This window comes from Anolis sagrei, chromosome 2 (genome assembly GCF_037176765.1).
Source record: "Anolis sagrei isolate rAnoSag1 chromosome 2, rAnoSag1.mat, whole genome shotgun sequence".
NCBI classification, from domain to species: domain Eukaryota; kingdom Metazoa; phylum Chordata; class Lepidosauria; order Squamata; family Dactyloidae; genus Anolis; species Anolis sagrei.
In genome coordinates this window covers 94531902-94556919 of record NC_090022.1, presented here as the reverse complement: position 1 = coordinate 94556919, position 25018 = coordinate 94531902, and the positions used below count along the sequence as shown (strand labels likewise).

The following is a 25018-nucleotide window of genomic DNA, read 5'->3' as shown; positions in this document are numbered from 1 at the left end:
AAGACACTTTTATTACAAAATTAACAAACAAGCGTTCTAGTTCTGTTTTATTAGTTTAAAAATTATTGAGGGACATGGAAAAATACTACTCAGAATTCACACTGACAAGGAACTGGCAACATTTGCTGAGTCTGCATGGTTTATGGAAAAAAAAGAAGCAAATGCTTTAATCTCGCCCTGCTGTTGTTTCCCCAGCCCCCTCAAATACCTTTTGCACCCTGCAATGTTTAAACCTGTGTTTTACAAAGTACAATGCTGGTCAACATTATTATTCCTCTACTGTGGACTGGAAGAAGTCCTGGAAATAATACACTTGTCCCAAACTCCCTAATACGTCTGCAACCTTGAATGCCACTCTGTTTGCCGCAGAACTTACCCTGAGCATAACTGTTACCGTTACTCTGTTAGTAAAAGTTTATTGTATTTCTTTTTGTATAGGTAACATAACATTACTATAAACCAGAGCTTTCATGTTGGTAACATATTTTTTAGACATGCATCATTTCACAACACAGTAATTCAGTTTTATTAGCAAGCCAGAGGTTAAATGTACTCCTTTATAAAAGATACAAACACACATACAAATAATAAAATGTATGGGGACATACCGTATCTCATGAAAACCTTTCATTTATATCTTTAAAGGTATATAATTTTTAAGATAATAACATATATTTCCAAGACACTTACACACTGTAGCTGACACAGTAATGTGTCACAAATCACAGTTTGGGAAGCCCTACTGTAAACTGTTCAGTCCCTGTCTAATGTAACATCAAGCAAACCAAGTTTGCTTACCATACCACCTGCCAATGGTGTGGCAAACTGGAAAAGCTAGTGATTATTGAAATCTATGTATCTGTCTGCTTTTAATGAACATCTTATTTTTATATCCTGTCTACTGAAAGAAATCCAACTAAACAAATACACATCAGTTCATATATTTTCAATTTAATCTACAGAATTAGGTCAGTTAATTAATGGAAAATAAAATCTTTATGCTTGACACTTATTTAAAAACAAGTTACCATATATATGAAGGCTCTTAAAAGTAGAACTTCATTTTCTTAATTAATGTAATGTTTAGCATTAAATGCTATTGTTACTTTCTTTTCCTTTAAAAATAAACAAACAGCTTTATTGGCTAAAATTTATTGGAATTTCAGTTTCTGGACTACAGCAAATTACTATCTAATCAACTGAAGATATTAGGAGCCCCCGGTGGCGCAATAGGTTAAACCCTTGTGCGGGAAGGACTGAAGCCTGACAGGTTTGAATCCAGAGAGAGCACGGATGAGCTCTCTCTGTAAGCTCCAGCTCCCCATGTGGGGGCATGAGAGAAGCCTCCCACAAGGATGGTAAAACATCAAAGACATCCGGGCATCCCCTGGGCAACATCCTTCCAGACGGCCAATTCTCTCGCATCAGAAGCGACTTGCGGTTTCTCAAGTCGCTCCTGACACAGGAAAAAAAACAAAAACAAACCTGAAGATATTTAATAAAGATTTATTAAACAAGTGCTAATGAATGTCCCTGTGGAGATAAAAAGTGGTATATAAATAATAATAATAATAATAATAATAATAATAATTTCTAGGCCTATGAAAAGTAGCAAATTCAATGACAGTATACAGTAAAGAGTACAGACTTCAACTAGGATCCAAAGAATAGTACATTCTTCCAAGAGATATTTGATTGTGTGTTTTTAAGAACAGCAGGTCCTATGCCATGTGCTTACAAAAATGCTAGACTTCTGACACTTCAGACATGACAGCTTTACTCAGGTTCAATATAGACACAGTTGATCAATTTTACTTGTTAGTGCTAGCACATCGCGGATAACTATCCTTCACTAACACTAATTGAAGTTTTTTCCAGGATTCCAATTCACCCCAATCTACTTAACAGTAGTATGAAGCCATGCGGTGTGTTTTGGAATGAGGAAAGGAAAGAGGAAACCTCAAAAGTACAAAGCAAATAATGAACTGTGTTGTCTAAGGCTTTCATGGCTGGAATCACTGGGTTGCTTTGAGTTTTCCAGGCTGTATGGCCATGTTCCAGAAACTTCTGGAACATGGCCATACAGCCCAGAAAACTCACAGCAACCCAAATTATGAACTGTCAAAGGATGACAGCTGCTTGAAGTCTAGAATGTTTTTTTTAAGTTCAAAAATAAACACATGGTTGAGGAATCTCAAAAACTGCTTAGTATAGCTGTATACAGCCTACAGACCATAGCTTCCTTAACCCTATACTATGACTGTATTGTGTAAGCATGCTAAATAGTAGTCTGGCATGTGCACAATCTAAAAGGAGAAAATGAGAATTTCAACTTTATATTCTTCTCCTGCTACTCTCATGCAACCAGGAAAAGGGCTTCAGAATCTTTCATTTCCTTCTATGTTTAACAGTGGTTTGTAATTTTGTCAAAAGCAGCATTATTTTCATGAAAAACCTTATTTTTCACATTATTAATTTGAAAGAAGTCTGCATAGAAAAATATTATTTAGTGATTCAGGTTTTTTCCTAATATGGTGGGATAATAAAGAACTTGCAGTAATAAAGTTAATTTGCCAGTCCGGTCAGGGGGCTGGGTTTGGTTCCAGTGAGAAAAACTGTCTATCTGAACACCACTGTATGACCTATCCACATAACCCAAGAGCCACTGTACAAAATCAAAGTTATTTTTACAGGAGAAATCAACACAAATTAGAAACCTGAAAAGGGCAGAAAATGAACAATTCTGCATCCAAATTCTAATGATATTAACAGAAAGCAACAACTACCCACACAGCATTATCATCATAATAATCATCACTGTTGAAATTTAAGAGCCTTAGGTGAAGTGGTGTATTTTATGAAAGGTTTCTAGAAAAGATACTTTCAAAACCTGATGAAGCTAATACAAAACTCCTTTATTGTTAATTATTTTATCAGAAACAAAGAAGATCTCTAATAAAGAAGTGTTAAGAGATTCAGAATTTTTGAAGGTTTTCTGCAACTATGGATTTCTACTTCAAGAAGCCTCCAACACGCTTCTGGAGTCCAAGATTACTCAGTTTATCAAGTAGCGTGTGAACAAAATTCTTAGGAACGGAATCTGTCTTGAGGATACATTATGGGGAAAGATCAAAATGCACATTGTGAACACTGAATGAATATAGGTCCTCATAATCCAGTAATGGCCAGATGTTCTTTTTAACAGCCATTTGTTGCTCATTAATTTCTCAAGCACTTCCTGAGCATTAACCATGAGTTCTTAGTGTATTGCATTTTAATTAGGGGTTTGATGCATAATTTGTAAAGTGGTGTGATTTTTAGTTTGTAAATCACTTTAAGATCATAGAAAACAATTCAAAACCAGTTATTGTTTTTGCTTCACAAATTTACAATTAGTACAAACTGTTTTTTAGCTCCTCTCCTTTGTCCCCCATGGTTTACAGTGACTGAAGGCTACAATATATGAATGTTCTTTAGCAAAGTAAAGCAAAACAGGGAAAGGAAACAGGTACAAATGGAGAATGTGGACAAGGTCTAAGTATTTGTAATGTTTAAAGAAATGAATGCTTTCTCAGTCTATGGTGCCTATCACAATGAAAAAGGATTTTGTTTAAACCCCACTGATAACTTCTTAGGAAGTGTGAGATGCTCTTAGCTTAGTCTAACACTTCAAGATATTAAAAATACCATGGCATATATATTTGCAACTTAGCAAGAAATGGAACTGTACTTTTAAAAAAATGCAGTATCAACATAACTTTCAACTTTTAAAAAATTCATTCTGGTGATGTTCACTATTATTTTCTGTTCCAGGAGGAAAAAAGTAGTGTGCAACAATTTAAGGAAACACAATTTTGCTTAACAACATAAAGAGAACAAATAAAAGGGCCCCTCATTAATAATTTCATATAATGGAATAATAGTTAGATGAAAACATTCTGTGGGAATTTTCATTCAAAGGAAGTTGGGCTATATGAATACATCGGTATCAATGAACAATGACCAAACTGATAGAAAGTAATGTTTGCAATACCTAGGGTCAGAATGTGTTAAAACTATCGGATCAGTCATCAAACAACAATGCAAATGGCATGCAAAAAACAATAAATTTCATCAAAGGCATATTTTTGCATCGTAAAATGTTGACTTGGTCAACATTTGAATTCCTCTTCCTTCAATCTCTTGCTTATCTTCCACACTCCAAGACTTTTTGCTGTGATATTCTCTAACAGCATCATGTGCAATGGCAGCATAATATCAATACAAATAGATAACATGGGATATCTAAAGAAGTGGGGATGTTCTTCATAAAAGTTATTATTTTCTATCTCTTTTCATTAATAGAATGGGCAGACATTTATTCTCCCAAAGAACGCACATTTTCAAAAATCTTATTCAAGTTATTTTTGGTTTATAAAAACAAAACCATCTAAGTGTTACATGCTCTGTATTTTTTCTGGCTGAAGACAGCTTAACTTTTCTCTCCTTGATCAATTTCCCAATGAATTATGCTACACAGAATATCTCAAATGTTTCCTTATGTTAATCCTGACATTCATGTTTAAAAAGTAGGTTTGTGCGATGTCATGTAATTTGGCTCTGGGTATTAAATCCAAATCCCCGATCTTCGGAACTAATAGTACATATAATGGACAAAGCATTAAAACAGTGGTCCAAAATCTCAAGCTTAACCCTTTCACCATTAAGCCAAAATAACGGCACTTTTTATTTTCTTCTCAATGATGTCAGACAAGAGAGCAATCAATTCTCTTTACTCAGTGGTCTTCAATGCATAAAGAAAGAGTGCTTTCTACAAAACAATCATTTCTGTCTAATTGCTTCAGCACACTGAAACCACCATGCTAAATAGCTGAAATGAATGAAAATGGTCTTACCTAATATGAAGGCCACAACGTAGTTCGAAATCTGCCCCATGCCAACTATAAGAAAAAGCACTGTGAACATTTCCCAGCTGGTTGAGAAGATCTGTAGGAAGCTGAAACCTGTCTGCACACCCATGGTTGCAAACAGAATAGCCTTTCTGCCAAACCTTATAGGGAAAAGAAGATACAAATAAATAAGAAGACTGAAAATGAATCCATGGTATTATTGTCAAGTGATTCCAGTTCAAGAAGTAGATGATGTTCCTCCTTTTACAAATAAAGGCTGCTACTCATCTGTGCTGAAGGAAATGGAGACCCTACTCTACTTTTAGAAAGCTTACAAGAACTTGTGTCCCAGGGCAACATCTGTCTCCAGCTAACATATCACAATCATACCATAATCACAGTAGTTAGAAAGTGTTGTCATGAAGCATCAATTAACAAGGCAAATCTTCTGAAGATTAGGCCACAAAAATTGTGCAAGTTCCTCAGCAATGTTTTATGATGAACACATGGTGGCAGCATGTCATCCTTGTTATTAACATTATTAATTTACTCTTGATAATAAATGAAATCTGCATTTAGGGAATAACCAATATCTGTTATATTCAAGCCGAGGGAGGCAGATTCTAAGTTACTGATTGCATCTCAGAAGGAATATCACCAACATGTATGAATCCAGAAGTTTCATAGAAACATAGAGTTATGACTGTCCTTTTTCCAAAACATACGAATTACTACAGCTCATTTAAGCACAGGTAGGTCCAAATTAGTTTTAAATGAAAGTTATGATGTTCACACATGTTGCAGATAATACTTGTCCATGTAAACATGTTTCTAGAACCCTGAACACATAAAACAGTATTTCAGCCAAAGGTTAAGCACATTCCTCCTTAACTTCCTTAAACACAACTCTCCTGGGCTGTAAAATTACTACTTTGCATATGCAGCTTGCTCACACTTAAGTATTACTCCTTCCAATTGTATTTTGCTCTCCATTACAAGGATTGCGAAATCCTTGTAAGTAATGTTTAACTTCAATCACATTCATCTTTACTGTGAACAAGAATGTGTTTTTAAGCAATCCCTCATCCTCTGTAAATATATGCATTTCATACTCACACCTATATCCACAGTAAGTAGGTACACATTCATGAAATTATAGGATGCAGTTGGCAGAAAAGTCTGTTATCAGTTTTTAAAGACTGTGGTATGCCACATGACTCTGAAAAAGCAAAGGGAAAATTCATCCAAGCGTGGTTGATTGTTTGAATTCTGCTGCCATATTGTTAAGTGAATATTCTTGGAATTGGTTCAGATCACCATAGCAGGAATTGTCTCTGAGATTGAGCACTGTTTTGCTTTAAAATAGATTACGAAAGATGAAAACAAAACTTTAGGAGAACAGATTAGTTGCATGTATGTTACCTGTCGGAGAGTTGTCCTGATATAAAAGATCCAAGCAGCACTCCCACAAAGAACAAAGATGTCGTCAGGGGGACTTTCCAGTCATCATCACATACTAGATTCCACTATAAAACAAAAAATAGAGCACATTCCATTTCATTTTCCATAAATTATGGAACACACTTAATATGTTTATTAATCATATTGATAAGACTCTGGTGGTGACTGACTTTCAACTTCAGGGAAGAGATCTCGGGAATGCGGTAAAGAGGATGTGGAAAATGCTAATGCAATCCTGAAAAATACACATTCAGACAGTGTAGAAAGGCATAGTCTACTTCAGTGATTAATAAAAACTAAAACATAGTATAATATATAATACAGCTTCATCTGGAAACTATTGTTTTCATTTCAAAAAGGTACATTACTGTAAAGCTAGAAGAACTGCAACCAAGGAAAATAAAATGGATTAAAACTGATGGGTATATCAGTATCCTAGGAAGTAAGGACATGGTGCTTAGTTTGAAAAAGAAGACAGGCAAGTGAAGATTATGCCAAGAATTTGAAATACACTGTATGGTATAGGCAAGCAAAATACAGAGATTAAAAAACTCCAGTATTTAAAAACTCTAGAATTACAACAGCAAACAGCAGAGAGGAAACAACCAGGCACATCTTAACACCTCTCAACAAAAGATTTTCCCAGGCTCAGCCAGGCCTTCAAATGCTAATAAAGGTGGTCAGTTGAAACATTCACACCTAGCTCCAGCAGAGAAAAGCTCTTTGCCCCACCCCAGCCATTCCACAGATATATAAACCCATTGTTCTAATACCAACAGACCTCACTACCTCTGAGGATGCTTGCCATAGATGCAGGCGAAACGTCAGGAGAAATGCCTCTAGAACATGGCCCTATAGCCCGAAAAAAAACCCCACAAGAACCTAGTGATTCCAGCCATGAAAGCCTTCGACAATACAAAATACAGAGATTTTTCACTGGAAGAATCCCCTGCTTTCCAAGCTTTATTATTATGAATCACAGAGGAAGAAATTAATTAGCAGTAAATTCAGTACAGACAGGGGCCCCCAGTGGCACAGTGGGTTAAACACCTGTGCTGGCAGGACTGAAGACTGACAGGTCACAGGTTTCTATCAGCTCCAGCTCCTCATACGGGGACATGTGAGAAGCCTCCCACAAGGATGATAAAAACATCAAATCATCCGGGCATCCCCTGGGCAACGTCCTTGCAGACGGCCAATTCTCTCACACCAGAAGCGACTTACAGTTTCTCAAGTCGCTCCTGACACGACAAAAAAAAAAGTACAGACATATACAAAAAAATCTTAGTTCACACAAGGTGAATGTATAGAATTTTCTACTTCAAACTGTGATGTTACTCAACAACTTGGATCTGTGCTGTATGAGATTAGTAGTTTTTGAAGGCATCAAGAAGTCCATCTTATCAACCATATTTTTCCTGGTCACAAAGGTGAGATTAAACTCCCCAAACTCTAGATTCTGTATGATCTTGGAGGCTAAGCTGGGTCATTACTCAGGTGGCAGATCAGGGAATATCGGGTTCAGTAAACTACATTTCAGAGGAAAACAATGACAACTCACTTTTGAGTATTCCTTGCCTACAAAGTCTGTGAAACTCATGGAGTCAGCATAACATGGAGGTATAGGTATAAGGACAGTGCAAATTCGTGAACTTTTGTATTTTTTCTGTCTCTTTCTTAGTAATGATGCACTGCTACTAGTGCAATATAATCATTCATTGTGAATTGTCAGTTAAAAATCAATGATATGAGAAATTAATATGATGATGAGGCTCTACAAGTTAAAAAGAAACTGAGCTGCTTCATCACTGTGGATTTGCTTGTGTATACAGAGTATATAGGCATCTTCTAAAGATAAAATCAATACTCCACAACTCTAGGCCAAGTAGGCTTCAGATGAAAGCCAAAAAACAGAAAACAGAGAGATGCCAACAGCCACATCTCCTCCCACAGAAATTGGTTACAACTTGTATGAGCCCTGGAGGATGCATGCATCTGGAAAACACCAGTAAATATCAAATTATTTGTAGCAAGGTAGAAATTAACCACTAATTTCTATTGTGTTCTTTTATTGCAAACAGAGATTTTACTCCAAGATCTGATAATTGGACAAATACGGAATTCTTTGTTTTCCCCATAAGCCAAATGCAGGTTCATTTTCAACCAAATAAAATGTATATGGGTATAAAACAGGAAAATATAGTCCTAAACTACTGGAGCTTTTCAAGATCACAGGCAGGACTTTAAATTGTGTTTGCATATGCAGGTGTGAAATTCTGAGTGATATGCTCAAGCATCCCAGCAATGGATAACCTAACTACCAAGTTCTGGACAAACTAAACCTTGCCAAAAGCCTTAGAGCTGCCGCAAACTAGGCTCCTGCGGGAGCAAACCTTGCCAGCACGTCCCTGACGTCATGAGACTCCGCCTCTCGCCCCGCCCCTTTCTCAGCCTCTTTCTCCGTGCCAGAGTGGTTTTTCCTTTGCTAGGGCAGCATTGCCAGCGTACTCTCTCAGTTGGCAGAATTCAACTGAGAGAGTATGCTGGCAATGCTGCCCTAGCAAAGGAAAAACCACTCTGGCACGGAGAAAGAGGCTGAGAAAGGGGCGGGGCGAGAGGCGGAGTCTCATGACGTCAGGGACGTGCTAGCAAGGTTTGCTCCTGCAGGAGCCTAGTTTGCGACGGGTCTAAGAATCATACTTTCTCAAACCATGGATGCTGATGGTCATTCATCATGGAGATCAGAATGGTTTACAGGCAAAACTAGGTCTAAAACCTTCAGATAATTAACTTTATCAAAAATACCTAGATGCCATGGCATACTCAAATATTGCCATTTCCATATGCTTTTTTTTAAAAAAAAGAATAAAACTTGGACGGGCTCAGACTCTTTCATCCACCTAGAGTTAGCATTTTCCATTCACTAGCTAGCTGTGGTGGACTAAGAGCCTTCCTGCAAATGGTTGCTCTCAATATTCCTAGATGTTTGAGTGTCCTTCATAATATCACTGAGCATGGACAAAGTGAAATAGAAAGAAAGAGGGAAAGGAGATCAACCTGTCTCACCAGCTACCTTGGCATGGTAAAAAGCATAGCCCTGTAAGTATGGCTATCAAAATGGAAATCATAAAAAGTGATGGCTATTGGGGAAAAAATCACAGAATGCATCTTGGAAGGTTTCAATAGAAAATTAAGAATGTTTTTGTTTGTTTGTTTATGCAAGGCTTACTTGCCTTGATTATTTTGTTTTCCATGTGCATAGCCACTCTGAATCCCATTTGAGAGAAGAAGATTAAATAAATATACAGGTAGTCCCCAAGTTATGCACAATATAGATTCTGTAGGTTTGTTAAAGTGTAACTCCAGCCCTATCTATCTATCTATCTTTGGATGGCATAAGGATAGTCTAACACTCCTGCCATGTTTGCTTTGCTGTCTATGCTCCTGTTCAGAAGATTTCACCTCACTTTCTGTCCCTGTGATAATTGGATTATGAAAAATGTGTTTTGTTGTGGAAACAATTATTGATTATAAAGCTTCTGTGGAGACACCTTTTCCCCATGAGAACTCTTTCAAGGGTGATTTCCCCTTCTTAGGGGTAGATATCTCTCACTTCTTGTTGTCTCACCCCATTTTTAACTGTGAGTCGTTTGGTGGGTTGGATGTTTGTAACTTGGGTACTGCCTCTATATATAAATGCAATGATGTTTTTGAATAAAAAGTATTTGCTGAAACTTTTGAACTGCCCTTCTTTTTGTGGGGTAAGAACTTTCCTCTACTTGTTTTCATAACACATCTACTTCATTAACCAAGGTATATCTGAAGTACTTAATAGCATTCCTCTCACACGCCTATGCTCAAATACTTTCTTCTATGCTTTGTTGTTGTTGTGCACCTTCAAGTTGTTTTCAACTTAAGGCAATTCAAAGGCGAAGCTATCATGGGGTTTACTTGGCAAGATTTGTTCAGAGGAGGGTTGCCTTTGCCTTCTGTTGCGGCTAAGACTATAGGACTATATGAGTGGGTTTCCATGTCGAAACTGGGATTTCAACTCTGGTCTCCAAAGCTTAAACCACTACATACCTCATGCTGCCTCCATGTTACAGTATAAAGTTATAGTAATATCTACTATCTTCCAAGCAACTGCTAGGACCTGGATGTTTCAAATGGCATGCCAGGAAATGACCTTCAATATATCCTAAAGGTTTCTGCTTCCCTTTTCTTTTTTTTCAGCAAACACATTTCCAACAAAATTGTTTTCAGGAGGTCCAGCACAAATACAATTTTGAATTGTATGGTGCATAAAATACAGCTATATGGAGGTATTTTTCAGGAGCATCATCTGAAACTACTATACTACACAATAAACCACAGCAGAAAATCAAATTTCCATTGGACTGTTGTTTAGGTAGAACTCTTGAGGTCAGGAGAACTATTTCTCATTTGCCCTCTAATATTACTCAATTTGTATAGGCCGTGAAATAATAACTTTTACCTCCATTCATGTTTTCTTTTCAAAATGGGTGCGCTAAGTAGATGCCCACACTTCAGAATTATTGCAACCCATGTTTGAAAGTATTTACTACCATCAATATCTGTGTCAAAAGTTGCTCAGAACAGAAGAACTAAAATGGCCTAATTTTATTGTCAGGCTTTTCTTAAGGCACTTTGTTTATCAGACATGCTTACACAAGACAAATATTTGTAAATAAGGTAGGGCAGAAACTATATTTTTGTTGTTGTTGTTTTTAACTACACTGCTGTATGCTTCAGGCATTCACACACCCATTTCAGACAATTCCAGGCATCTCTCCCATCCATCTGGCAGATTTTGGAAATGACACTTAAGGGACAGTGTCAGTGCCAGGGAAACTGGGTTGAAAACTAGAGTTTGCTATGACAAGTCCTTTTTGTTCACAATGCGGGATTGCTCAGTTAGCAATGACATTAATAAATTCCACTTTGATAAATTACAAAGGAATGTAAAAAAATATAAAAGTGAAACACTAAAGAAGTAGAAATGAGTAACCTTTGTTTATTCTGGCTTTAAGTATGTATCTAATTAATACTGCAAGATAGATGAAAGAATCCCTAGTACAAATAATGTTAATGGGATGCAACTTTCTGTAAAATATGATAACACAGTGTTGTCACAGAGCAAAATAAGCAACATCTTTTGCATACATGCTACTTTTTTTTTATATATTTTTTATTGATTTTTGCATACTATACAGGGGTGAGAAATAGATAGGGAGAGGCGGGGGTTAGGGTAGGTGGGTTTGGGATTGGGAGGGGGGGGAGGAGGGGGAGGGAGAAAGTTCCATCACCATCACCGTTTTCTTCTGTGCTCTGACTTCCCAGGGTTTTTCAAGAGTCTTATTCTTCTGAATTATAGTCCTTCAGACTGTGATTTGTTTCTGCTGACAAGATGGTAGGCATTTCATTGTTCTCTTCTAAAAATTTATGAGATCAATCATGATGGGAATTTCTTTTGCTTTTAAATAGTCCGTAAAACCTGTCCAGTCAGTTTTTTTCTTTACTCCGTTTATTCTTTCAGCTAGATTATTCATTTGTATTATATCGAATGCTTTTGTAATCCATTCTTCTAATGTTTGTGTTTCTTTCTGCTTCCACTTTTTTGCAATGACCAGTCTGGCTGCTGTGCTCAATAAAAATAAGACTTTGTCCTGATTTCTATTCAGTTTGGTCTCCTTAAGTATTCCTAATAAATATGTCTCGGGGGCTTTTCTAAAAGTTATTTTTAGTATTTTTTGGGATGCCCTATGGATCTTATTCCAGAATCTTTTGATATATGTGCAAGCCCACCATTGGTGGAAAAAAGTGCCCGTTCTTTTTTCGCACTTCCAGCATTTATCCGAAATTGTGTTATTTTTTTTAAATCTAGCTAATTTCTCTGGCGTATAGTGCCAGCGATAAAACATTTTGAACCAATTTTCTTTGATATCACTGGCTGCCGAATATCTGATTTTTGTTGTCCAGATTTCTTCCCATTGGTCTGACGTAATAGTATATCCGAAATCTCTAGCCCATTTTATTTGGCATTCTTTAACCTGTTCTTCTTCCGTATTCCAAGTTTGTAATTGTTTGTATAGTATTTTTATTAATTTTTTCTCTTTCTCCATAATTATGTCCCACAATCCCTTGTTTTGTTCAAATCCTAATTTTTCATCCTTTTTGTATCCCTCCCGAATTTGGTAGTAAGTTAGCCATGTAACTTTGGGGTTTGTTTTTTGGAGTTCGTCATAAGACTTTAAAGTTAAATTTCCTTCTTCATTTTTCTTTAGGAGTTGTTTGTAAGTAGGCCAATTTTCAATCCCTAGTTCTTTTTTCTGTTTTGCTTCCAATATCGAAATCCAGAGTGGGGTGTATCTGAACAGTCTATTTTTATGTTTTTCCCACGTTTTAATGAGGGCTGCTCTTATCATGTGATTTGCAAAATTTTTTTCTATTTTCCTCCGATCATACCATAGGTAGCTGTGCCACCCAGCTCTTAAGTCGTGTCCCTCTAGTGTTAATATATGGTTATTCTCCAATTTTGTCCAATCTTTAATTGCCACCAGGTTGCAAGCCTCATAGTATGTCCTAAAATCTGGCAGTCCCATCCCACCTCTCCTTTTATCATCCGTCATTATTTTTAGACTGATTCTCGGCCTTTTCCCTTTCCATATGAATTTGATTACATCTGAATTCCATTTTTTGAAAAGGTAGTTATTTCTAATCACTGGAATAGTTTGGAACAAAAATAATAATTGTGGTAGCACAGTCATTTTAATTAGTGCAATTCTCCCCATAAGGGAGTGGTTTTGGTTCTTCCATTTCGCCAAATCCTTCTGGATTTTTTTCCAAAGTACTTCATAATTATTTTTAATTAGTGCGATATTACTTTTGGTTACGTATATTCCTAAGTATTTTATTTTGGATACCGTCTGTATCCCTGTTACTTTTTGTAGCGTGTCTTTTGCTTTCTCATTCATATTTTTGGTTAGTAATTTGGTTTTTTGTTTGTTTAGCTTAAATCCCGCAAGATTACCAAAATCTTCAATTTTTTTTAGCCAATCTTTGATATTATTTATTGGGTTTTCGACAAAGCACACTACATCGTCTGCGTAGGTTTTTAATTTGTATTCTTTTTTTTGGATTCTCGGCCCTCTTAGATTTTTATCGTTATTTATGTTTTTAACCAGAATTTCCATGACTAAAATGAAAAGTAAAGGGGACAGTGGGCAGCCTTGCCTTGTACCTTGTGAAATTGGTATTGATTTTTCAGTCTCTTGTCCATTGATTACCAGGGTGGCCTCTTGTTTTCCATAAATTGCATTTATTACATTTCTAAAACAAAATCCCATGTCCAATTCTTTAGCTAGCAATTTTATGAAACTCCAATTTACCTTGTCGAATGCTTTTTCGGCATCTACGAAGAGTAGAGCCAAAGCCTTTTCTGTATGTTTTTCGTAATATTCAATTATATTGATTAAGATTCTAGTATTGTCTTTTATTTGTCGGTTAGGTAAGAATCCTGATTGTTCTATTGATGTCCATTCTTTTAGGAAATTTTTTAATCTTTCTGCCATGATTGTAGCGAATAGTTTATAGTCATTATTTAGGAGCGAAATTGGGCGATAATTTTTAATTTGGGTTATTTCGGTATTTTCTTTATGTATTAGAACTATATTTGCCCTTTCCCATGATTTCGGAATAGTTCCTTCTTTCAATATATTGTTTGCAATTTTTTGGAATAATGGGCTTATCTCATTCTGAAATAATTTGTAGAAGAGAGCTGTGAAGCCGTCTGGCCCTGGGGCTTTGTTTTTTTTTAATTTCCTTATCGCTGTGTCTATTTCAGCCATCGATATCGCTCCATTTAAGCCTTCTCTTTGCTCTTCTGTTAGTTTTGTCATATTTGTTTCACAAAGATATTTTGTTATCTTTTCTTTGTTTACCTCTATTCCTTTATAGAGATCTTTATAGAACTTTGTAAATTCATTTGTGATGCCCTGTTCATCTGTGTAAGTTTTGCCATCTACTTGTATTTTGGATATCATCTGTTTTTGTTTTCGTTTCTTAACTTTATTGGCTAGCCATTTGCCAATTTTGTTCGAATTTTGAAAATAATTTGCTTTTACGAATTTCATTTGTTTTTCTAATTTTTCATTTTGTAGTAGTTGCAATTGTTTGTTGAGCCCTTTTATGATTAATATTCTTTTTTTATCTTTGGGATTCTGTTTTAATAGTTTTTCGTTTTCTGTTAATTTCTCTAAAATATCCTTGACTTCCTTATTACTCTCTCTTTTTAATCTGGCCTCTTGCTGCATGAGGTACCCCCTCATGACAGCTTTCATAGCCTCCCATTGCGTATATTGGGATGTCTCCTCCCCTTTGTTTAGGTCTAAATATTCCTTCAGTAATATCCTAATTTTTTCAATATCCTTTTCTCTGTTTAATATATGATCTTTTAGCTTCCATCTGTATCTCATCTCTTTTCCTTTGATTATCATTTCTATAGCACAATGATCTGAGTGCGTTCTAGGCAATATGTCAATTTTTTTAACTTTAAGATTTATAGAATTAGTTGCCCAAATCATGTCAATTCTCGACCATGTTAAATATCGTCCTGAATAGAATGTATAATCTCTTATGGGCCCTTTGTGTAGTCTCCATGTGTCTCTTAAATTTAGATTTTCTAATTGTTGCATAAAAATCTTTGGTAACTGGCCTGTTCTATTTGTGTTTTTCATACTTTTAGTTTTGCTTTGTATTTTATTTGTTTTATCCAAATTTATGTCGACTACCCCATTAAAATCTCCCAGTATTATTATTTCATCCCAATTTTGCTTATCTATTTCTTTTTTGAGGTCTTTTATAAATTTGCCTTTGGCGCCATTTGGCGAATAAATGTTACAAATCAGTAATTTTTGATTATTTATTTCGATGATGATACCCACATATCGTCCCTCCATGTCCTTAAAAGCTAGTTTTGCATTTAGCCAGTCTTTCGTGTAAATGACTACCCCTTTCTTCTTCTTGCTGTTTGATGCGTAGAATTCATTTCCTAATTTTTTATTTGTGAGAAGTCTTGTATGTCTACTAGAAATATGCGTTTCTTGTAACGCGATTAAATCCAAATTTTTTTGTTTCAAATAATTGAAGACTTTGTTGCGTTTTTTTGGGGAGTTGAGGCCATTGATATTATTGGAGAGTATCTTGAGGTCTTTATTCATGGTTGTTTTCTGCCATCTCCCATTGCAAGACCTCCGGTGGAACTAGTTGATAATTTATTGGTGAAAACTCTCTTAGTCGTTTATTTTCCCTTTCATCTTGCTTTCTCCATGATATCTCACCCCTGTCATCTTCGTCATCTTCCTCCTCCCCAATTCCTTCTTTTTCGGGTTTGGTTTCTTGGTCATTTTCTGAACGTTCAGTCTTTTTCGGCTGTTTTGGTGTTTTTACGCTTTGAGTTGTTTTGGTATGAAATTTTCTCTGCTTTGCTTCTTCCAGATTTGCTTTAAGTTGTTCCTTGTAAAAAGTTTTGGCTTTCTCTTCCGTGTTGAGCCAGAACCTTTTTTCGTTGAGTGTGACTGTAACTCCTTCAGTTTTTTCCCATTTAAATTTTATTCTCCTTTTTTTTAATTCATCCGTCAGAAAGGTGTATCTTCTCCTTTTTATAAGCGTCTGCTGCGTAACTTCTTTCATTATTATTACTTTTTTCTCTTTGTAGAATACCTTCTTTTTTGCATTTTCTTTCAATATGGCGTCTCTGGTGCTCTTTCGACAGAAGGTAATTACTATATCCTTTGCAGTGTTATGCTTTCTTGCATAGCCCGTGGGCACTCGGTATACCCTGTCAACGTCATTCCCAATTACCTCTATGCTCTCGTCCATCAGATCAGCCAGTAATTCGATCATGATCTGTTTCACGTTTTCATCTTTGGTCTCTTCCAGATTTCTTATTCTTAGTTGGTACTCAAGTTCACGATTCTCCATCAGTTCCAATTGCTGTTGTACTTTTAGTGTTACATTTTCCACTTTGTGTACCTTATTTTCGATTTTCCCTTGCTCCATTGTGATTTTCTGATTCTCTTTCTTTATTTTATCTAAATCCTCTTGTAGCTTATTCATGTCTTTTTTGATTTCTGCTTTCATATTTTTGATTTCTTCCTGTAATTCCTTATGTTGAGAGTCTTGTTTTGTTGAAATTTTTATGATTTCGGCTAAGATTTGACTGAGTGCATTTTCTTCCGTGAGAGAATCTTTTTTTGTTTGACTTATCTTTGCTGCAGGCGTGCTTTTCCCTTTTGTACTTTGGGTTGCCATTTTGTGTTTTGTTGAGAATTGCCTCTGCGTCTATTGTAAGTCTCTAGTCAATTTTGTCTATCCTTCTTTCACTGACCTGTTCTGCTGTAGTAAAGTTTCAGTCCTTTTATTTTACCTTCTTGTATTTATTTAATACTTTTTCTCTATATTTTTTTTATTTTAAAAGGGTCTTACCTTCCAGTTTCTTCCGTCTCCTTTAAAGTCGTTTGGATCTCTTCTATCCTTTAATTCTCCCCTTATTTGTTGCTTATTTGTGTCCTTTCTCTATTCGCGGTTTATTTATCCTCTTCTTCCGCGTTTACCTTTACGTCAGCACTTTGTTCTCTTCTCGCGAGATTTTTCCTAATTTCCTTTCTCGCTTTGTCTCTCGTTATCTCGCGTTGTTCCCTTTTAGTCTTCCTCGCGTCGCGCGTCCGTCCGGGTCGTCCCTCGCTCCTTCTCTCCGCCTCCTGACCTCCGCGTTCCGCCTGCCGATCACCCCCTGGCTCTCTGCCAGTGCTTGGGCACAGGAGGCCAGCCGATAAGGATTGGGAGTATTCGTCTCAAGGTCAGACCTCGTGGAGTTTTTGTAGGCTTCTTTTTTTTCCTCTCTCTCCTCTATGTACTATTGTTTGAGAAAGAAAATGGTGGAGGGGGGGGGGGAGAGGAGACTTTACGCTCCTCTTCTTGTAGCTTTCCGGCTCCTTCTCAATTCTCTTCCTGTTTATTTGTTTATCCCTTCTAGAGCTTGATCTGCTCCGCTCTTCTTATTTTCCTTATTATTCTGTTGTGGTATTTGAAGTGCCTTCCCCTGTTCTGTTTTCCAGCCCGCTGTACTCTTCTGCCTGAGTTCCCTGTCGGGCGAGCCTAGAGGGGTTCGACCGTCAGGGTTCTCGAAGGCTTGAGTTTTGCAGTCCCTGACGGGAGGGAGCCTGTTTTGGCTCTACCCAGCTGGATTACCAGGAAACGGGGAGTTTGGTTCAAGTTTAGCTCCCGTATGGTGCAGGGCTGTGCTACTCTCTCTTTTAAGAGTTTCTTTGCCCTTCTATGGCACCTTATGAACCTTCCAGATAGACCTTGTCCTGTTTTCTAAAGTAGATCTTGTCTTATTTTATTTTATGTTACCTTGCTTGTGTCGTTGTCTCAGTCCTTGTTTCCCATCTAGTCTCGTGCCGAGAGTTGTTGCTGTTGTAATCTGTCTTTCTTTCCCCTTCTTTGTCAGCTTAGACTCTTGTCTGACCTCTGCTTTCTTAGTCCTATATTCGTGCTCATAGATCTTCTCTTCTTTCTATTGTGCCGGTCGCCATGGAGCGTCGGGAGCCTTCGCTCCGGCTTCAGTTTGAGCTCACCCTCTGCACCACGTTGCCGGGCGTCCCTGGATGCCTCCTTGAGGGGGGTATCACTCGGACGCCATCGGCCGATAGTGCCTTAGGGTCTTGCCTCCTTGACCTCAGCCCATCCGTAGGAGGTTGGAGTTTGTTACTCTCCAAAGCAGTCAAAAACCGAGCCGCTTCTGTGATCTTCTCGGAGCGATCACAGAGGCATGTCCTCCATGAGCGGCGACCAAACCGGAAGTCCCCTGCATACATGCTACTTTTGAGTCACCAAATGAAATGGATTGTTTTACTAGTTAAAAATATACTTCTGAAAATCTTTTATTTTCCATATATATATACACACACACACACTGCTTCTGACTAAGAAAATATCCAGCTGTTTTGACCAACTTGCTCTGGGTTTGAACTTAAATGTTCCAATCTGAGCACAAGCTGGATTCAATTATAGTTGGCCCTCTACATTTGCAGGTTCTGTTTCTGCAGATTTTATTATTTATGGCTTTCATTAAAATGTTCTCTCTGAGAATGTTTTGATCCTCCAATGGGACTTTAGGGGAGGCATAGGCAAACTTTGGTTCTCCGGGTGTTTTGGACTTCAACTCCCACAATTCTAAGTTGAAGTCCAAAACACCTGGCGGGCTTTTTTTTTTATGTCGTGTCAGGAGCAAGTCGCTTCTGGTGTTAGAGAATTGGCAGGACTGAAGACCGACAGTACTGCCGGCACAGAGGTTTAACCCACTGCGCCACTTGGGGCTCCACCTGGAGGGCTGAAGTTTACCCATGCCCTCTCTAGAGTCTATAGCCAACTTTCCACTGGGGACCTAGAGATTCCAAGAGAGAATGGAATCTCTAGATCCTCCAGTGTGATTCTATGTTCATCTTCTGGCAGAAGGTGATCATATAGTCATCATGAAGAACCTAGAGGCTCATAGAGAGGTGTTCTCTCTGGTTGAAACAGTAGCAATATTTTTATTTGCAATTTTTCACTTTGTGGGGACTCTGTACCCTTAACCCCAGCAAATGTTAGGGGCTGGGAATTCACACCAATCTACCCAGCATTTTAAACAACCAATCAGACCTTGCAATTTTTTACATTCTTTAATTTAAAACAACCAAAATGTGTTATAAAACAAAGTAAAATACATTTTTTTCCACCAGAGACTTTTAATTAATCTAGTGATTAGACTTGGCTCTTTTACAAATTGCTGAATTTGAGAACAATTTTAAATGTCTCTGTACAAAACAACTTGCACAGCATTTTAAAAGGAACTATAACAATGGGTAAATCACCCAATAATATTCTCTTCAACATAAAAAGATTTTATTTTGGAGTTTAGCAGGATTTTCCCCTGAGTGTACTAGGGACCCAACATCGTATTTGTAACCATTGATGAACGTTTCTGGAACATGGCCATATAACCCGGGATTTTGTGTGTATATGCTGGAGTTACACTTAAAAAGGTATTTGTTCTGACTGGCATATAAATTCAACTTAAGAACAAGCATACAGAACATATCATCTCCATAACTTGGGGACTGCACATACTTCTTTCTTTTCCCAAAAATGTTTCCTTGTACAATACACCTGAATATGTCCTATCTAGCTCCTAAGAGCTTGAGTGTTCTTAGCAGGAGTATCTTGGCCCCATGCTGGGAAAACATTTCCTCCTTTTCCCCAAATGATGATGTCTAGTGTAAATCTTTTATTTCAAATCCCAGGTACTTCTTAACAGATGGTTACTAATACTGGATACCAAAAATTACCATGCAACTGTTACCTCTTTCCTTCATCAAACAAACCCTCCAAGGAAGGAAAAGCGGTGGAAAAATAAATGGAAGACAATGACATTTGGAGTCCTCCCTCCTTCCTGCACCTTTGGCATATGAAGCCAGAACAACTGCACAATAAAAGCCTTGCTCGAAAGTATCTCTAGGTGCCCCCCTTCCAGACAGGCCCTATATCTCAGGATCTGATCCCAGGTTTTCTGCTTTAAACTGGATTATATGAGTCCTAACTGCCAGATAATCTGGGATAAACAGAAAACCTGAGATCAGATCCTGGAGGGCCTGTTTCGAAGGGCCCTAGGATCGTGAAGATACAGTAGAGTCTCACTTATCCAACCTTCGTTCATCCAATGTTCTGTATTATCCAACGTAGTAGGCGAATCCAAGTCTTGTTGTATGCGGATGATATGGTCCTCCTGTCAACTACGCAAATAGGTCTCAGGAGACTTTTGAGGTCACTAAGCAGAATTTGCGAACAAGAGAAGTTGAGGATCAATCACTCTAAAACCAAAGTAATGGTATTCTCCAAAAGGAAACAAATGCATAATTGGAAATTCGATGGCCATTCAATAGAGCAGTGTCATAGCTTTAACTATCTGGGCATATACTTCTCATACAATGGAAATTGGAAGAGCCATATTGAGGCAGCCAAACTAGCTGCATGGAGGTCAGTGAACTCAATCCTAGCCTTCAGGAAAACAAAGGGAGGGTCCTTGGTATGTCCCACAGCAAAGATTTTTTCTGCTAAAATTTTACCCCAACTATTATATGGAGCTGAAATTTGGGGACAGGGCAATACAAAACAGGTTGAATGTATTCAGAATAAGTTTGCAAGAGCTTTGTTAGCCCTTCTCCCTGGGACTCCAGCTGCCTTGTTAAGGCTGGAATTGGATCTTCCCTCACTTAAGGCCAGAATGCATAAGCTTAACATCTTATATGGGAAGAGGCTCCTGGGAATGGAGGACGAGAGTATAACAAAGCAATGCATGATGGAGCAGTATAAGCAGGGAGGATGGGCACAATACTGGCAAGCCTTGCTCCTTCAGTACTTTGATGGGTCAACAAATACCCTAATGCATCTGGACAAGAAGGCGATTAGAGACAAAATCTTTGAGAGGGATGCAGCTGACAACTTGCAGATTAGCAAACTGCAAGGTTTCTCTACCTGGTATCCTCGGCTAAAAAGTGACCAATATCGTCAACAATATCTTCAAGACCTAACATCAGCGGTCCTGAGGAAAGCATTTACAGCCCTGCGATTCCAAACAATGCCATCAAACTGGCTAGAGGGAAGATACAGAGGGATCCCCCATGCCCAACGACTCTGCATTTGTGGCACAGGGGAAATAGAAGACCTAACACACTATTTGCTACACTGCCCCTTGTACAATGACCCTAGGAAAAATCTCCTAGGATCACTCTTGGAAGAAAGGGCATCATGGCAACAATCTGCGGTGATCTGCGACTTGCTAGCAGATCATTCTAAAAATATAACACTAAAGGTTGCCACATTCGCAATCGCAGCCCAAAAGATCAGAGCCAAAGTAGCAAAATCCATACTGGGGGTCAGAAATGGAAAAGGTTTGGAATGACACAAAGCAGACACTGTTATTGTCATGTTTCTGCTTTCATAATTTTAAAGAACTTGTTTTAGTTTTAATTCTTGTTACGTTTTAAGGTTTATATTGGAAAGTGTTTATAAAGTTAGTATTTTACTGATGTCATGGCCTATGGCTAGTACAATAAACAATTCATTCATTCATTCATTCATTCAAGTAGTCTGCCTCCCGCCTGGATCCACAGCTGTTTCAATACATTGCAATGTTTTGGTGCTAAATCCGTAAATACGGTAATTACTACATAACATTACCATGTATTGAACTGCTTTTCTGTCAATTTGTTGTAAAACATGATGTTTTGCTGCTTAATTTGTAAAATCATAATGCAATTTGATGTTTTATAGGCTTTTCCTTATCCCTCCCTATTATTATCCAACATTTTCGCTTATCCAACGTTCTGCTGGCCCGTTTATGTTAGATAAGCGAGACTCTACTGTGTACCAAAAACTTTACTCAAGGAGACTCCTATTCTATAATGTTGCAAAGTGGAGCAACTGAACTGGTAGCCGAGCAGCCAAATTTTCTCAATCTCGCTTTCTCTTTATATATTCTACAATGCTAAAGAAGTAAATAACATGTGTCCTAGATTGAATTGTTGTGAAGAATTGAGACTGAAGCAGAAACATATATATATGTACAGCTGCAGAGTGGAAACTGTGGTCTCTCTTTTTTGCACAACAGATCTTCATTGGTCAGTAGGGCAATTTACACACATAAAAACAATACCACGATGTTCTGGTTTTCCAAGTACTATATGTATGTATGCCCCGTACTTTTTGTACCACCAGCTGCTTGACAGACTTATTTACATCAAAATCTGGTACACATCTTAACATATCAATAAGTAGAAAAATAACTACCATCAAGAAGGGTGGAGAGGGAAACTAGCCCCACTAGTCTTATTTTTAGTACACCAAGCCCTGGGGTCTGACTCATGAACTCTAATTTCCTGAGGACTTTCCAATAAAGCAAACCAACTGCTGCTTTAAAAACAAAATAAAAGCACAGAGACCAACATGTTGCTTATGAAATACAGGAATGTTTCAAAACTCTGACACGGTTCATAGGAAAATGTGGTAGGGCAACGGAAAATGGCAAAATGTGAAGATGTGTTTAATTTTACAAGAACATTTTATTTTCATTTAATTTTTACAAGAATTGGCATCCTGGGACTGGAGTGGGTGCACGTGCATGCATATTTGTCATAGCATCTCATAAACAATCTAGCCAAGACAGGTTCTTGCCTACAGTTTTTGAGAGAAATGAACAACCTTTCCCCCCAAAGCCATGTTCCCTCTAAATCAGTGGTTCCCAACCTTTTCAAGTCACCACCTCATTTTATAGAGGTAAAGTAACCCGAGACCACGAGACAATAAAAAAGGTCTGAATCACTGCTCTAGCTGGAGATTCTGCATTGAGCAGCTGGGTGGATTCAATGGCTCATGAGATCCCTTCCAACTCAGTGACTCTATGAATAAGCAGATGCAAGCATAGAATTATAGAATAATAGAGTTGGAAGAGACCATATGGGTCATTCAAGTCCAACCCCCTGCCATGTAGGAAAAGCACAAAGTTTCCCTGACAGATGACCACCCAGCCTCTGTTTAAAAGCCTCCAAGGAACTTCCATCACATTTCAAGGCAGAGAGTTCCACTGCTGAACAGCTCTTATAGTCAGGAAGTTCTTCCTAATGTTTAGGTTGAATCTCTGTTCCTGTAATTTGAACCCATTGCTCCGAGTCCTAGTTTCCAGGTCAGCAAAAAACAAGCCTGCTCCCTCTTCCTTATGATATTCTTTGACATATTTATACATGGCGATCATGTCTACTCTCAATCTTCTCTTCTGCAGGCTAAACATACCCATAAGACACTCCTCATAGGGCATGGTCTCCAGATCTCTTCCCATTTTAGAAATCTTCCCATTTTAGTTGCCCTCCTCTAGATACCTTTTAGCTTGTCAATATCTCTTTTTAAATGTGGTGCTCTGAATCAGACACATTATTCCAGGTGTCGTCTAACCAAAGCCAAATAGAAAAAAGCACCATGACCTCCTTCAATCTAGACACTATATTCTTTTGATGCAGCCCAAAATCTCATTGGATTTTTCGGTTGCTGCATCACACTGTTCTAGAGGAAGGGAGGGAGGTGAAGGAAGGCAGGTGGGCTGTGGGCTGTGCCCCTTGGCATCTGTAGCATCACAGCGCAGGGTCCTGCCTAGTGCTGGCAGGAGCATGGCTGCTACCAGCCCCCCCCCCCCCCGGCCATGTGCTGAGTCTTGGGGAGTGCTTGAACCTCAAGGAAGGAGCAGGAGGAGGAGGAAAGCAGCATGATGGTGGTGCCACGAATACTTGGAACAGGTGGAGGTGGAAAAGTGAAGAGTGGAGCCCCTCAGTAGCCCTTGCGGAGCCCCAAGGGCTCAATGGAGTACACTTAAAGAACTGCTGGCTTAGAGGAAGCAGGAAGTGGAAAGTGTCACAAGAGATGGACACACACAGCAGGGAAGCTATGCTGGGTCATCATCACTCATCTGCAGAATTCTAATTGTGTTTGTTACTTCAAGTTATTCACATGTTAAAATCCTAAACACATTTACTTGAGGGAATGTCCTGGTGGAATTCAGCAGGTACTCATTCCAACAGTGGTCTATGGGATTAAAAAAAACCCCCCAGTATATTAGGTAATTCTGCATCATACATCCCCCAAACCACTGTCTAAGAAATGCAAGTCATCATTGCGCACACAGTCCTGGGATTCTGGTCCAAGACTCTAGGGATATGGGCTAGTATGTGCTTGTCTTTTCAAAAGTTGAAACTGCAAAAATAAAGTTAAAAAGTGAGAGGCAACTGAAATGCCTTTAAAAAAAATCCATCTTATGAAATTTAAAATGATTAGACCTATTTCTCCTTTTTCCACGGGAAAGCTTTGGTTTATAAAGTCTTATGAAACATGATTAGTTGCGGTTATTCTAATACCGCTGAAGTCAGTATCCCATGACTTAAATTGGATTAGAGTACATCCCAATGTATTATATTAGCCAGTTTTAGCCTTCAACTACAAAGCAGAGACAAAAGCTAACTCTAAAAAAAGAAAAAAGAAAAGGTTTTATTTTGGAAAGCATTGGCATTCTAGACAGTTACAAGATTAGTGTGCACTGTGTACTTAATCAAACTATGCAAAGTGAGTGAACTCTGAAAGAAGATAACTGGAGGTGGGATCAGCCAGAGAAGAGTCCTACCTATGCAATTAAGCTTGTCAATAGAAAAAGCATAGTAGTATTTATGAATATTAGTTTCCCAACACCAATGTATGTACAGGTTTGCTTCAGATAGCAAAGTTGATGCATTTCTGGGCATTACTTCTTTGACACTAACTTTGATACCAGAGACAGAAACAACATAAAAAGAATAGGGATAGGTTCCTGATCCATAAAAGAAGAGCAGTTCCATGTTTCAGTAACTATTGGATTCAAAACTAACAATGTGAATATGTGAAAAGTCAGTTAAACCTTGCATAAATAACCAAAAACATTCTAAACCTTCTAGAGACTACTTGAAAGCTTCCTCCAACCTCCATCCAGGAAGTACATTTTTTTTGTCTCCAGTCTCCAAACTCCTTAG

The 25018-nt window shown here is 38.0% G+C and overlaps 1 protein-coding gene across 1 annotated transcript in view; it reads right to left on the bottom strand.

Moving 5' to 3' along the window:
* SLC22A4 (solute carrier family 22 member 4) overlaps positions 1-25018 on the bottom strand; it is a 68273-nt gene that overhangs the window by 30051 nt on the left and 13204 nt on the right. The window contains exons 2-3 of the mRNA XM_060765232.2: positions 6312-6415; positions 4896-5050 (exon numbers count right to left, since the gene is read on the bottom strand). Of these exons, the coding sequence (XP_060621215.1) occupies positions 4896-5050; positions 6312-6415 (259 nt within the window). The remainder of the gene's footprint in view (positions 1-4895; positions 5051-6311; positions 6416-25018) is intronic.